We start from the raw sequence: 14,702 nt of genomic DNA, 5'->3' as shown, positions 1-14,702 counted from the left end.
TCAGACAAACATTGAGTAGCTATTTTTATAGTGTAAACAGGCTTGGTCTTCATAAATATTGATTTTCACCCAGTGAGAGCTGGTTAAATGTCCATGGCTATAACCATATTTCATTGGTAAGTTTTGAGGTTGGTGGCGTCTGGAGGGTGTCTGTCCCGTTTTCATCCAAAAACCAAAAAAGTCCCAAACAGAAAACAAATCTGAGCAGAAACCTTATACACAAGACTTTGGTTAAGGTGTAAATCGAAAAATCATGACGTTCCCTTTAGATGTGGGAGCTCAGCACCTCAGTAAAGACCTCAAAGCTGATGTTCTACAGCATAAATACAAGGATTTGATGGGGAACATCAAGTGATGTTGAGACAGAAAAAATAATTCAGTGTTCATAACAAAATAATAAAATATGTAGTTTTAAAATTCTGCCCGCCACCATCTTTCCCCCATTCCCCCACTGAAAAATAAAACCTATAATCTGCCCCATCACCTTCTGTCATTTATGAGCAACTACATCTTAAAATCTGAAAAAGTTCATGAGATTTTAGCCTCTGGGGGGCGCTACAGGCATGATCGATACCTGAAAGCATAAAAAAATCCTGCAGACTGTCAATCACTTGCTCTTCTTTTTTCAAAAAATATCTTTGACAAACTGGTGAAACCTTGAATTAAATAAAATCTGTGAATTTGATGGAACCCCATCATTCCCAGTGATGTCACAGCAGGTGCGCTCAGACTCTTTCTGATTGGTCAGACACAGTGGCAGGTGAGTGGGTCTCTGTGTGAGCTGGTAATGACTCGGACTCTGTGATTGGTCAGCGTCTGCAGGTCAGAGATCAGCTGCAGAAGGCGAGCACTTGGCTCATTGACGACCCAGCTGGGATCTGCTGGGTCAGGTCTGTAGTACGAATCCAGAATCTCAAGAGTGTCGAGATGCTGCAGCTGCTGCAGATGCAGGAAGTCCTCGTCCGACACGTTGTGATGTCTGAAACACAAAAACACTCAACACACACTGGACTGATGTGAAGACCAGCAGTTAACTTCTGCTGAATCAGCAATTCCACCTGCTGAAGAAGTTTCTAAGGTCACCCACTGTCAGAGACTCACCTGATCCGCAGAGTCCTCAGGTGAGGGAACAGCTGTGGGAGGAGTCTGACCAGGTTGTAGGAGGAGCTCCACGGCTCCAGGTGCAAGTGTTCCAGATGCGGAGCTCTAAGTGAGACCACCTGCAGGTCTTCAGGCTGCAGATCCACGCAGAGAGTCAGACTAATTAGAGAGGATGGCAGGAAGTCCACGTACGCCGACAGAGGATGGCCTCCTATTGCACAGACAGAGTGAGGTCACCATGACATCACCGTTAGTCACCTGCAGTCAAAATATGTCTTCAGAGGAAGCAATAGCGTCAAAATAAAAGACAGAACATTTGAAAGTTTTACTAAGGAATGAACACTGAGTGGTGTTAAACTGTCTGTGCAGCTGGAAGTAATGAAAAGGTGTAAACCTGAGTTAAGGTGTCAACTGACTTGTAACAGGTGGCAGAGGTGAAGTTTACGTAAAATGAAATGTCTTAAGCTCTGAAGTTTAACTTGGAGGAGCAGGGAATCCTTCCATCCATTACAGTATCTGCTGCTTATTCGGGGTCACATGGGGCCTGGAGCCCATCCCAACTGACACTGTGTGAGAGGGGGACGAAAAGGAGATCCTGTCTCTCTAAATGTGACTACATGCAAAGTAAAAGCGGTGGAATGTCCCTTTAACAACATACGGTTCAGTTTCTCAATGTTTCAGAGCTGAATCAGGTCAGAGCCACAGGAGAATGACAGTCGCAGCAGCTGACCAGGCTCACCATGCACACTGAGACTGCACAGCTGTGGCAGTGACGTGAGCCATGTTTGCAGGTGACAGGTGATCCCAGGGACAGAGTACAGGTGGAAGACTGACAGGCTGCGGAGGCGGGACAAAGGCTGGAGAACATCCTGCGTTACCACAGCATCATAGTTCAACAGCTCCAGTGCAGAGAGCTGCAGAGCACTTCCACCTGCCGAAAGACAACACACCTGTGTATAGATTTAGAAAACATGGAATTTTACCTGCCACCACATTTCCTTTCTATTTCTTCCACCTGGACCTGATGTGTTGTCATGTTCACCTGCTGATGCAGGACACGTTCTCTGTTATTACCTTAGCACATCGCTCACTTTAACAAGTGGACATACCTGCAGGATTTATCACATCACTTCTACTTTAGAGCCAATCAGGGTGTGTGTTTACCCGAAAGGTGGGCAGAGCTGAAGAAGTCACGTGACAGCGCTCTGTAGGTGATCATGGTCCAGGACAGGTGTTTGAGCTCGGACAGGTGAGCCAGGACACCACTGAGCGTTGGGACTCTAAGAGTGCCATTGTGATGCAGCACCAGAGAGGTGAGACGAGTCAGCTGGCTGACAGCAGCCAACAGGTGAGAGGCGGAACAGGTGAGCTGCACATTACAGAGACTGAGCTTCGTCAGCTGACGACTCAGAGGAAATAGAAAATCCGGGTTCTTGAGTTGCGTGGAACAGGAAGTGATGGACAGATGCTGTAACTGGCGGAAATGCTTCAGCTCACCCACACCTACTTCTCTCCAATCGTGCAGTCGCAACGCTTCAAGGGCAGGAAGCCAGGTGCACAGCTGCCTCAGGTGTTTCCTCTTCCCTGAACGTACCAGCACGATGCCCACATGCCGCTGAGCCAGGCTGCGCCAGAATGGGCGGTTGTACCTGGAGAAGTTTCGCAGCACGACACTGAAGCCCCGCCACAGGTGGCAGGATTTGTCCAACAGGTGTCTGAAGTGTCGGCAGGTGCAGCGCACGCTCAGTTTGTCTCTCCAGGGCAGGAAGCTAAACACCTGCAACCACAGCTCGGCAGGAAGCTGCAGCACTGACGTCATTATGACCTCAGACCTACACTACCATCAACAGCCCCGCGCTGAAAACATCGACAACATCTCATTGATTATCGATTATCAGTGATACCAGATCCCTGGTCGCCGTTCAGCAGGAATCCGCAGTGCTGACATCATCACACCAACAACACATGATCACCTGTTCGAACCAGAAGTTCTGCTGCCAGATCGAAGACCACACCGGACTCTTCTTCTTCTTCCTGCTATGTCATTTAGCAAAGAGAGTATGAGGCATAAGAGGTCTCACTCTGATCTAATTCTGCTGAGGACTGCATATCTCATTTTTCAGCTGAACATGCGACTCGCTTTGCTTGTCCTGAGAACGTGCTTGAAATAAAACACAAATCACATAAATTCAAACAAAAATATGAATTTTATTTTATTTTACTCTGCAGCTTTTCTTGACAAATGATTTCTGCTATTTTTTGTTTGTTTTTGTTTCTTGGTTTTGTGTACAGCAGCGTATTGTCGCCACCATGGTATAGACAAAAAGACTGTATCCTGTAATATTGATAAAGTCTTCCCATTATTTCCTCATTTTAATGACAGCGCTGCGAAACAGGTGGGCCAGAGGATTTGATCACGCCACGGGCTATATAGGCTTCATTAATTGATCTTAGCTGCTCTAACAGCTAACAGAGTGAGACCTCTTCATGATATAACATCCTGTCAGAGTGCTGACGTCTCTGTCAGTAAATAGCGTCAGCATAATAAACATGTTCCAGCCGTCAAGAAATGGGGCTGAATAATACTTGTGGTTCCCAGAGTTTCCAAAAGCAGAATGGGAGGCAGAACCTTTAGCTATCAAGCTCCTCTCCTGTGGAACCAGCTCCCAGTCTGGGTTCAGGAGGCAGACACTCTCTGTACTTTTAAGGCTAGACTTAAAACCTTCCTCTTTGACAAAGCGTATAGTTAGGGCTGGGCCAGGTAACCATGGACCATCCCTTAGTTATGCTGCTATAGGTCTAGACTGCCCGAGGACATCGTTAGAAAAGCGTTACTATGGGTCTTCCGACGACTTCCTCAGTCTGGAGCAACATCCTGTCACTAAACGATTTGGCGAAGTGTTGTCGGGAAAACCGGAAAATCGGATTATTTTAATGGAGGCACACGTCCGGTTTACCCGTACAAACATGGCGGCCGCAGTGAACAGGAAGAATCTACATTTAAATCTTTGATCGAAAAAGAGGCTAGCACCACAGAAGAAGAAGAACCAGGAAGTGTGGCGGCGTTGAGAATGTGAGCTGAACAAATGGAAGGCGAGTAAATATCGATAGAAGATGAAAACATTACGTAGTAGGGTTGATGTGTCGGTTCGATTTAAAACTGAATGAAACGTGTTTATCTTTTACATTAATTTCGTTGTATTTTTTTTTTGCCTGTCTCAGTGTCAATCACTGATCGATACTGTCATGTCTGAATCCACATCATCAATAAATCGGATAAATCATTAATATAATACATATAGAATACGATAATACAGTAATCTATAACATTCGTTAACACACTGGCAGATTTTAGCAGAACTTCAGTAGGAAACATTAAGTAATCAATAAATTAATAATTTCTTTGAAAATGTTTTAGCCTTTGCACCGACCTGTTAACTAGTGTGTGATTTACTGCAAAACTAATGCAACCAAATAAATAAATGACGATATTTCCCGAATTAATAATGGTACTAAAATAAAACAGCTTTAAGTGGTGTGATTTTCTACAAATGTATTTATAAATCTCAGCCATCTTTAATTAACTCTCAAACAGTTCACCTGGACGACTGAGACACTTTGCAGTCTTATAATTTCTAATTCCTATTAATATATTAAAAGAAAATGCATGTGCTTTTAGATGAAATTGTTTGTTGATGACTTCAGTAATAACATCAGGTGAACTTTGTACTCAGGTGAGTCAGGTGACATGACGTTGTCATCATCAAACAGGAAATGCTCTGGTGTCACAGGAAGTGCCCGAAAGATCAAGGACAACGCGGCTGACTGGCACAACCTCATGCTGAGGTGGGAAAAACTCAACGAGGATGGATTCAGCATGGCAGCAAACATCGTCAACATCAGACGGTGAATTTTATTTGTTCATTGTATCATCATTAAGATGAGATGAGGAGAGAACCTGACAGATGATAATTATAGATTTATTTCAGAGCTGTTAAATCAAACATGTCAATTCTTCAAACCCACGAGTGACAGTTTTAAAAAGGATATTTTTTATTACAAAAGTTCCACAGTCCCTTCTTTGTCAAAACATGGGGCCTACATTACTCACAGTGCACCTAGACACTAGTTACCTGTTTGCAGCTCCGCTGTGAATTTAGAAAACAATGTTGTATCCAGTTTCCATGCTGCTGCTGTCTTTGTGTTAAGCAGATGGTTTACGATTAACGTATGAATTATAAGGATTATTTATTGATTAAAAGGTAAAATTATATATATATATATATAAATAGGTAAATCTAAATCATCCTTCATTTTATGTCTTAAACCTATTGTCATCAGTGTGTGATCTGTGTCCATTCACTTTCTCTACTTCAGTTCTCAGAGCAACGAGCAGCTGGTGGATGAGTCTTCATCAGCTCCAACAGACGGAGCTGCAGCTCTGCAGGACGAATGCTGCAAACTGCAGGAGATAATCCACAAAATGGTGACGCTTCATTTGACATAGATCAGAATAAAACTCAATAGAAACCAAGATGTTTCAGATCACATAATTCTGCTTCATAATCAGTCGCACAGAAATCAGTTGGTACAAAAATAAAGTATGTGACAATGCTCATATGACATCATTTCCTGTTAATTTAATGTATATCATCTTTTTTTTTAAAAAAAACAAAACAAACTCAGCCTGGAACTGAGTCAGTGTAAAACTTTTAATAAACATCATCCTTGGGTGGTTTTCCTGCTCCCTGTCAGGCTGCTGTGGTGACAAAGATGAGGCGTCTCATGACATCACAGCGAGGCTTGCAGGATCTTGAGGAATTTCAGTTCGGACCCGAAGGAAGAAAGTCTCCTCTGTTTCACAACTGGACCACTAAACAGTTTGGTAAGTCTCTGACACGTGAGTGATGTCAGCAGTCACCAGTACAGTCTGATCCACCAGTTCACATTTGGGTATGTTTACCAGTTCTGCTCTGGTTTTCACTTAAACACAGACTAAACCAACCACAGGCTGTAGGAGACAAAACTATTTAGAGTTGTGTTTTCTTCATGTTTCAGAGTCGTCGTCTCGAGTTCTTTTGGACGCCTTCAGTCTGGAGCTGAAGCTGAAACAGACGATCCTGCAGGAACTCGCCCACACTTCAACATCCAACATCTGCATGGTCTACCTATCCTGCTGGCTGCACCAACCCTTCATCCCCCCTCAGCTCAGTCTGACCCTGGAGGCTCTTCTGCTGGAGACTGGACACCGCCCACTCTGATGTCATCTCTTCTCTAGTCACGTGATCAGCATTAGTGTTATTTCTGAGAATCCAGGTGTTAGCTCAAAGACTGCACAGGGGAAGTCTTTAAGACGTCACCTGCCACATGAACTTCAACTCGTCTGCTCTCTTTACTCTCCAGCTGTTTCTGTCAGAGCAGCTCTGGTCTCTGGACTTAACTGTCAATGTATTTCAGAGGTACAGTGGCAAATGGCTAAACTCTTCGTAATGAGCTGGGCTTTGACAATAAATAAATCATAAGAGACATAAACATGGAACAGAACATTTCTGATGCCATTGGCTAAACATCCATTGTGTGAAGTCATTAAACAGACAGTGGTGATCTAATTTTGTCACTTCAGTTTATTGGAGGAACATGAAATGTGTTTAATGCATTTAGCATTTGATCGATGAAAGTTTTTCCTCCAGACTTTGTCTGCCCTCACATCGATTCTCCAAACGAGCGCAAACATTCAGTTTATGTTCGGAAAATGTTTTGCTGTGAAGTCTTATAAAAAGTAATAAAATAGTGCTTTCTTTGTCAAACTTTGTTTTCATATCTATCTACATATAAACAGCCAACTAATCAGTTACTATTTTTACACAAGTCAAAATATGGAAACACTGGGAAAAAAAACCACAAGTTTACAAATTTACAATCACTCCAGGTTCATTAAAAACCAGCAGGAAGATTAGGTACCACCTGATGAGATGCAGTGACATCATTACAGGTGAGAATGGAACAAACCACTCAAACATGCTGAACTGAGACGATAAGACTATCACTGCTAAGTATGGGAGCCCAGAGAGAACACTATGTTTTTTTAATCTCGATCACAAACTATCTTAATAAATAAATAATGCTGCTCACATTTACATGTTTGACCTCTTAACCTGAGTTCAGGAAATCTGGAGAAATTCCGGATCAGGAATTACCTGTTGGGGTCACTCTTCAGTTCCATCTTCTGCTGGGATCCTCAGAGAATAGTTGGAACATTTTCTCAGGACCTAGGTGGTACACATGACCAATGTAACATCTAATAAAATTTGCTGAGAATTTAATGAGAGTTAATGAGAAGCCTGAGAGCAGACTACAGATGGCAGCCTCACTCTGGTTTCTCGACAAAAGTTTGATGTTTTTAAGAGATAAATTCCTGTCTGTTGGATGGTCTTCAACTTGATATTAATCTGGACGTTCAATCTGAATGAAAAAGAACAAGATATTATGCAGACAGGGACTGAGAAGAACAGATCCAGGTGTGACACTAAAGGACTAGTTCATCAACTGAAAGTACAAATCAGCAGTCTGAAGATCTGTGAGTGCCTTCTATGGGTTGCTGTTGCAGCGTTCATGACACCCACAGTTATAAGGTTCACTTTGACCTGAGGGGGAAATGGTCAAACTAACAGGTGTTTATACTCTGTTCTCAGCAGGACACACTCAAGAAACTGTTCTGCGTGTGTTGCAGGTCCAGTTACTTTATGGGTTTGGGTGTTGGTCTACTCTGTGGTGCTGTTTAACTGCTGGTACGGTCCAGCCACAGCACCATGCTCCTCATACCCCTTATATATATATACCACCTTAAAAATCCATACATTCCCTCTCAATATAATGAGGTTTAGGTCAGGTTCTGGTCTTGCTCAGTTCAGATGAGTTTGGATTGTGGTTACTGAGGAGCTTTGACTGTGTCTGATGCCTCAATGCCTAGCAGGGCCTGGACGGCCTCCAGAGGGACTCCCTCTGGAGTCTGGATATGCATAGTGGTCCCATCTGGCCCATTGACAATGACAATGCCATCTGATCCAGGCTCTGCCAGCTGGACCGTGAGCCCTTCAGTCTGGATATAGATCTCCTGTCCTTCCTGCAGCTCTCTGGCCTCACATTCATCTGTGGCTCTAGAGTCAGACTGGGACAAGTGTCTCTGCTGGAGCTGACAGGAGGTCAATGCTTGGACTGTGCTGGGCTCAGATGTCTGGACTGAGGTGGATGTAGGTATCTGGGTCTGAGCAGAGTCACAGTCTGGTGTCTTTGTGTTTGTGGTAGTCTCTGGACTTGAACCCAGAGCTTTTTCGAGCTCCTTCATCTGAGCTGTGATGTCACTGGTGCTAAGGACCTGCTCTTGGCCTGCTGACAATGGCTCCACCTGGGTGTCAGTCTGCACAGGTCCATCCCCCTGGTCCTCACCTGTAGTCACTTCCATAAGTGTGGAAGGGGGCGAACCTTGGGTGTAGGGTGTCTTAGCAGAAGCAGAGCCAGAAAAGCTGGAGAATAAGAAAACACTTTCAGACAATAGGAGACCTGAAGACTGCACAGCGTGACACCAGTCCTAGGATTGGGCTTATCAGCCTAAATTGCCAAATACCGGCAAACTTAAGAGGCCCCTCCCCCTAGACAAAACTAAGAGTAGCATGTCCATTGCTGCCACCTTTGATTAGGGCATTTGTTTGCTCTGCACGTCAATAATCAAACTTAATTCTTTGTGTGACAAAGCTGTTGATCTGCAGACCGTACCCCGCTTTTTGCTGTATGCCTCGCCTTCAGATGGCCGTGCAGTATTGTTGTTAGATGCTAATTTAACCTGACAGAGTTTGTGCTGCTTGTTGCTGCTGTTTGACAAAACTATAGCCCATAATATATATATATATATATATTTTTTTTTTAATTTAATGACTACTCAAATATCCAAAAATCACTGCCCATCCCAATACAATACATAGCAAAATATTTAGGCTGGTGACATAGGAAGACCAACTGCAACAACAGATCTCCATGTTATCACCTGTTCAACCCACACAGGACAGGGTGAGCATCTTACCTGGAGGCGGACTCAACAGTGGTAGTCACCAGTTTGGATCCAGCTGAAATCACTAGAGGAGACACTGAGACTGAGCAGGACTTCAAAGAAGAGTTCACTGGGGCCGCAGAAGTCACTGGGGTCACTGTAACTCCACCTTTGTAAAAAAAAAAAAAAAAGGAAAGGTCAGAAACATGAAGCCAATTAGAAAGTAAAAAAATATATATATATTAAAATTACAGTAGCAGTTACAGCGGTATAGTACAGAGGTAGCAGTCTGCAGTACTCGTAGTACTTGTACCTATTCTGGGCGTCTCGATGCCATTGTGGTGAACTGGAATGCTGTTCTCCATCTTAAATCTTTTAGACGGTGGCAGCATCTTGGAATTCTGGGGAAATATTTCTGACTAAATCAGTCTGAGCCTGGATCAAGTCAATGAAATCAAGATTTCATTTTTACATGTGTAAACACTTTAGCAATAGACTCTTCAGGCAACAGGATGTAGTTAAACATAATGAAACCAAATCTAACCCCAAACTGCAACCAGATCCCAAATGGAGCTAGTCTCAGCCTGGACCATGATCTAAGCTTGATCCTGAAAGAACCTGAAACCAGATCTAACCAGCACCCTGTTTGCACAACCTGTTTACCTCCATATATCGGACATTCTTGTTGGTCAGACTTGAGCTTGGAGATGCTCCAGGAAGCACCTTCATCCTGTTCACCTCGTCAAGAATTCCCAAAGACCTCGCCACCTGAAACACAGTCCAGCAGAAAGAGATAAATGTCAATGTAGAAGTCTATGTTGTGACATGCAACTGACAACAGAATGTTTCTGGACTCTGGAGTAGAGCAGAACACATTAGAACCACCTCAATGTTCCTGACCTCCAGCGGTGTGGCTCCACCTTGTGGGCTGATGATGTAATCCTGAGCAGCCTGTCTCACCTGAGCCTGAAGCGTCTCAAACTCACGGTAAATGTCTGGAAACACCGGATCTTGAGTGCGACCTGGACTGGTGCGCTCCACCTGAAACACCCAAATACACAAAACAACTTCTGAGTAATATGTGACAAGAAAACACCTGCCACGAGAACATTCACCAACTGTCTCCACTGTCTTCAACTGCCCTGTCCCTTAACACAGAGTCACTCACTCCGCAGAGAACAAGCCGCTGGTTTCCAGCAAAATACCATGACTCTATACTGGTGCTGACTCTCATCCTGCTGCTTCATACTCAGCTGTAAATTGTCCAAGTGTTCAACGGAGGCTGCAGCTGAAGCCAACAGAACCGTATTATCTGCAAACATACAATCCTGAGGTTCCCAGAACTTGTCTGAGTTGCAGTCTGTCACTTGAAACTGGGAGAAGACCTCTGTCTCTTGCAGCCAGGCCTGGGAGAGAGCATGCAGGCATGCTGACCTTTGCCACTATAAACCATAAATAGCAATGTGGGACCTCACTGTTGGTGGGGAAGAAACGAGAGTTGGTGCAAGAGGTTGGCAGTACCAAGGAGGTACAGTTGGGCTTTCCTCTGCACAGTGTACCAGCCGATGGACCTCAGAAGGACAAGAGAACAGCTGCTTCTGTGGCTGTAAATGTAAAAACCTGGGTTTGGGTGGAGTTCGAAGAGTTAATGGAAAAAGGTGTTCTGACAGCATGTCCGGTGTCTCAGGAAGTAGAAAAAAGGCTTAGTCGTAGTCTCCAGCAGCGCAGAGCCCTGCTCACTTAGACATGTATATTTCTGGTGAGGGAGGGGACACTGAACACGTTTGACCTCTTTAATGTGTACATGTGCATATATGTTGGTACGATGCATATATGAAGTGTGTACCTTTGCCAGCAGAAGCTCCCACAGACTCAACACTTTGGTCAATCGAGGAAGAACAACATCCATCAGCTCCTCATCCTCACACTGTTCCACCAGCTGCAAACAACAGTCATATCAACATCAGGCATATACAGACCATTATATCAAACTTTAGAAAGAAAAACTTTACTTTGAAAGTCCATATCACCACTTCCTCCTTCTTACCTCCTGCAGTCGATGTCGTCTACTTTCCACCTGCTGTTCTGCTTTTACAGTGGTAACACTGTGCTTTGGAGGCCGACCACGACGACCGCGCCTACTGACGAGACCCACCATCACCTGAGAGATTGACGAATCAGCTTAATTAATTTTCCACCTGAGTTCCATTCATTAAGAACAACAGGTGAGGATTGTCATTAACATTGCATTCTTGTTAACTGAGTGTTAAGTTATACCATTTTACCCTGTGTTGGATTAGTCTGTTCAATAAAAAACTGTTTTAAGTGAACACACCTTGGAAGGCGGGGCCAGTGATCGACCTCGGCCCCGGCCTCTGCCTCTCCCACGTCCTCGTGGTCGGCCGGGGCCCCGGTGATGGAGGCCCCTGAGTCCTACAGCTGCTGCTGGACCCCCCTCCACCTGAAGGCACAAGTTAATCTGACAATAAGTTACCAATCACACAGCTGGAGCCAAGTCATTAAACCAATTACACTAAGTCAAAAAAACAAAAAAACAGAAAAAAAAAAACAGCTTGCAGTTAATCAAGCAGCCATTAATTAATTGGCAATAGACCTGATTAATTAAGCAATCAATATATTCACCATCAAGACACAATGACCGAAGCAGTAATAAAACAGTCTATATTCATATTATGCATAATTATTTAGATTTCAAACAGTCTGACATCAACCGATCAACTAATCAGTTTAAAATTAACTCGCTAGTAATAATCTCATCTCTGAATAAGTAAAAATGAAACAAGTTGGTAATTAATTTGACTAATTAACCACACAACAATAAACCAAACATCCAGAAGCTGAAACTGAAATATGATCCTCCCTCTCCTGATTGGTGGGTGGGCCTCTTACTCTATTTGTTGCCATGACAGCAGGTTTGTCCTCCTTCTTTGCCTCCTCTTCCTTGACGCCACCTGCTGCCGTCTCCTGTGATTGGCTGACATCTCGAACTGGGTGTGGTGGTTTGCCAGGCGGATTACCTGGAGGATCAAGATGACCATGAGTCGGGTTCAGTTTGTAGTGCCGGTTCAGGCCTCCAGGCCCAATGTAAGCCTTGTCACAAGTCTGGCAGTGGTGCGAACGGGACTTGTGACTGTAGGCCAGTGAGGGGGAGGAGCTGGGTGTGGGGTCATCCTTCCTTCCTCCCTCTTCCTCCTCCACACTCATGTCAGAGTAGTCATCAGAGTCGGATTGGTGGCTGTCAGCCAAGTCCTCTGTCTTTATGAACTTATAGTCTTTGGCTTTGTACTTCGGTGGTCTGGAGACCCGACCAGATCTGGTCTGGACCTTCACTGCTTTCTTCTCTCTCTTCTTCATCTTCTTCTCCTTTTCTCTTTCTGTGTCCTTCACTACTGAGGACAGGGCCACAGGGCGAGGAGCTGCAGGGGGCGTGGTCATTGTCACAGATTGGCCAGGTGTGGCGGTCTGCACTGGTACAGCTGGGAATGCTGCAGGTGACTTAACGGGACTCTTACCAGTGGCAGGTACAGTGCCGTTAGCAGTTTTATTTAGAGGAACACTAACAGTTGTCGCAGTGGAGGTCGCTTGGGTCTTGACAGTTGAGGTGGAGGGGGTCTGGACTCTGATGGGGGACACCACAGGTTTCTGACCCGGACTGGAGGCAGCGCCTACTGATGTTGTTTGACTCGTCATCTTGTGGACTATTGGAAGCAGAGATCCAACAACGGGGGCAGGGCTCTGCAGCAACAGCTGGATAGGTGGGTCCCCTGGACTTTGCTGCAAGAAGAACTGCTGACCCTGCTGACCAACCACTGGCTGGATGTGGATAATCTGAGCACTGCCCACACCGCCATTGGCCGACAGCTTCACCTGCGGGTGACTTACTGCTACACTCTTCTGCTGAGGAGTGGTGCTGAGCTTCACTTCTTGTTTGGGAGGAACCTGGATCTGGATCCTGACAGGCTCAGGCTAAAAAGACAGAAAACCAGAAGCTGTAGGAAACCTTAGAAGAACTGAACGTACTTTCTAACAAATGTTACGATATCAGGATCCGAGGTTCAATCAACAGGCGTTTCTTTAAAACGACTATGTCCAGAACAGCTACTGAACAAACTGTTTTTGTCAATAACTTGTCTTCAGAGATCAGAATAAACAGCATGTTAAGTTCTCACTGTTAAATCTGTTACTGATTAGACATTAAAGTAAGATTAAATCTCTCAAGACTCAAGATGTCCACATTAATCTGGATTAAACCATTCAGCTCCAGTCTTCTAAACTATTTAAAAACAATTAAAAGCTGATGATTTGTTAATTAATTTATGGAACGATGAATGTAAAACGAGCCATTATACCTAACACTGATTCCTACTAAAGATCACTGATGGATTAGTTTAGACCTGTTCTGACGGGACAGCAAACAGGCGACTCACCTTTATTTGGACTGCTTGGACCGAGCCACTGGTCTGCATGGCCACCTGCTGGGCAACGCTCTTCAACTGCTGGGAGGCGTTGTTCTGGGTCGTGGTCTTTAGGTTCTGCTGAGAGACCTGGACCTGCTTCGGTTGCTTCAGGCCCTGCTGGACCTGGACCTGCTGCTTTGGGGTCTGCTGGACCTGCTGCTGGGACTTGGTGACCTGGTTGATGACCTGCTGCAGCTGGCTCGCGTCCAGGGCCGCGTTGTGGACCGGGACGGTTTTGACTAGGTGGCTCTGCTGGAGCAGCTGGGCGGCCTCGGTTTCGGAAACTTGGACTATTTGCTGCTTGGTGAGCTGGTCCAAAAGAGCCTGCTGCTCCTGGACCGTAAGCCCGGAGCTCTCTACTAGGCTGCCGTCCGGCTGCACGTAGATGATGGTGGTGCTGGCCAGGTCCGGGCCCAGACTGGTGAGCTCCGTGCCCACCAGGACGCTCTGTTCCGCCGGGCAGCTCTGTAAGAGATCCGCCAGCTGAGCTCCGGACCCAGACGACAAACTCTCCCCGGGCTGACCGCTCTGGTCTACGGCTGCTGCCGTTACATTCTCTCCGGGCTGGGTCATCTCATCGACGGATGCTGACGGTAAACTGGCCCCGAGCTGCGTGCCGTGTGTGGCGGGGGGCTGAGCCGTTATTGTTCTGGCCGAACCGCCGTCATCGTCGCTGTCCGCCATTTTGGCTGTGAGGCTAGCCGTTAGCTTAGCCCGGACTGGAAGCCAGTCGTTGGGTCCGATCGTCCAGAACCTCGGCCGATATCACCGAAGAAATGCTTTAAAAAATCAGCGTGTGCTCGTGGATAAAATGCGCCGTTGACATGAACGGCGGCATGGACAGGAGCGGGAATAACGGCAGGAGGTCACGGTTAGCGGGGGGCCGTTTTGAACTAGCCTAGCCGAGCCCTCGGTAGGACCGGGAGCGCGGACGCTCCGGAGCGGATTCACCGGAGTGGATTCAATATTTTGACGATAAAGTGAAAAGTGAAAGTGACTATGGATGGTGACCCATACTAGAATTTGTGCTCTGCATTTAACCCATCCCAAAGTGCACACACACACATATACAGCAGTGA

General features: G+C 45.5%; 3 protein-coding genes across 6 annotated transcripts; 1 reads left to right on the top strand and 2 right to left on the bottom strand.

The window, feature by feature from the left end:
* LOC113131310 (uncharacterized) lies at nt 1-3,191 on the bottom strand. Its single transcript, XM_026308429.2, has 4 exons — nt 2,266-3,191; nt 1,841-2,032; nt 1,102-1,312; nt 1-979 (listed from the first exon to the last, which is right to left on the bottom strand). The coding sequence occupies exons 1-4, from the start codon at nt 2,918-2,920 to the stop codon at nt 745-747; spliced, it is 1,293 nt and encodes a 430-aa protein (XP_026164214.1). The 5' UTR covers nt 2,921-3,191; the 3' UTR covers nt 1-744.
* Nucleotides 3,192-3,877: 686 nt separating this feature from the next.
* On the top strand, nt 3,878-6,710 carry cinp (cyclin dependent kinase 2 interacting protein). 3 transcript variants are annotated; one of them, XM_026308390.2, is made up of 5 exons: nt 3,878-4,194; nt 4,845-5,007; nt 5,479-5,587; nt 5,857-5,986; nt 6,160-6,710. In XM_026308390.2, the coding sequence occupies exons 1-5, from the start codon at nt 4,188-4,190 to the stop codon at nt 6,360-6,362; spliced, it is 612 nt and encodes a 203-aa protein (XP_026164175.1). In that variant the 5' UTR covers nt 3,878-4,187; the 3' UTR covers nt 6,363-6,710. The 3 variants fall into 3 exon arrangements, with proteins under 3 accessions (XP_026164175.1, XP_026164174.1, XP_026164176.1); XM_026308389.2 differs by having other exon boundaries at nt 3,881-4,194; nt 4,836-5,007; XM_026308391.2 differs by having other exon boundaries at nt 3,883-4,194; nt 4,873-5,007.
* znf839 (zinc finger protein 839) lies at nt 6,708-14,545 on the bottom strand. 2 transcript variants are annotated; one of them, XM_026308387.1, is made up of 10 exons: nt 13,594-14,545; nt 12,056-13,132; nt 11,481-11,606; nt 11,193-11,306; nt 10,992-11,084; nt 10,031-10,186; nt 9,809-9,913; nt 9,459-9,546; nt 9,179-9,314; nt 6,708-8,624 (listed from the first exon to the last, which is right to left on the bottom strand). In XM_026308387.1, the coding sequence occupies exons 1-10, from the start codon at nt 14,305-14,307 to the stop codon at nt 8,030-8,032; spliced, it is 3,204 nt and encodes a 1,067-aa protein (XP_026164172.1). In that variant the 5' UTR covers nt 14,308-14,545; the 3' UTR covers nt 6,708-8,029. The 2 variants fall into 2 exon arrangements, with proteins under 2 accessions (XP_026164172.1, XP_026164173.1); XM_026308388.1 differs by having other exon boundaries at nt 10,046-10,186.
* Between the last annotated feature and the right edge of the window lie 157 nt (nt 14,546-14,702).

The sequence above is a fragment of the Mastacembelus armatus genome, unplaced genomic scaffold (genome assembly GCF_900324485.2).
Source record: "Mastacembelus armatus unplaced genomic scaffold, fMasArm1.2, whole genome shotgun sequence".
In the NCBI taxonomy this organism is placed as follows: Eukaryota; Metazoa; Chordata; class Actinopteri; order Synbranchiformes; family Mastacembelidae; genus Mastacembelus; species Mastacembelus armatus.
The sequence above is the reverse complement of the archived record's forward strand: the minus strand, read 5'-3'. Positions and strand labels throughout refer to the sequence as shown.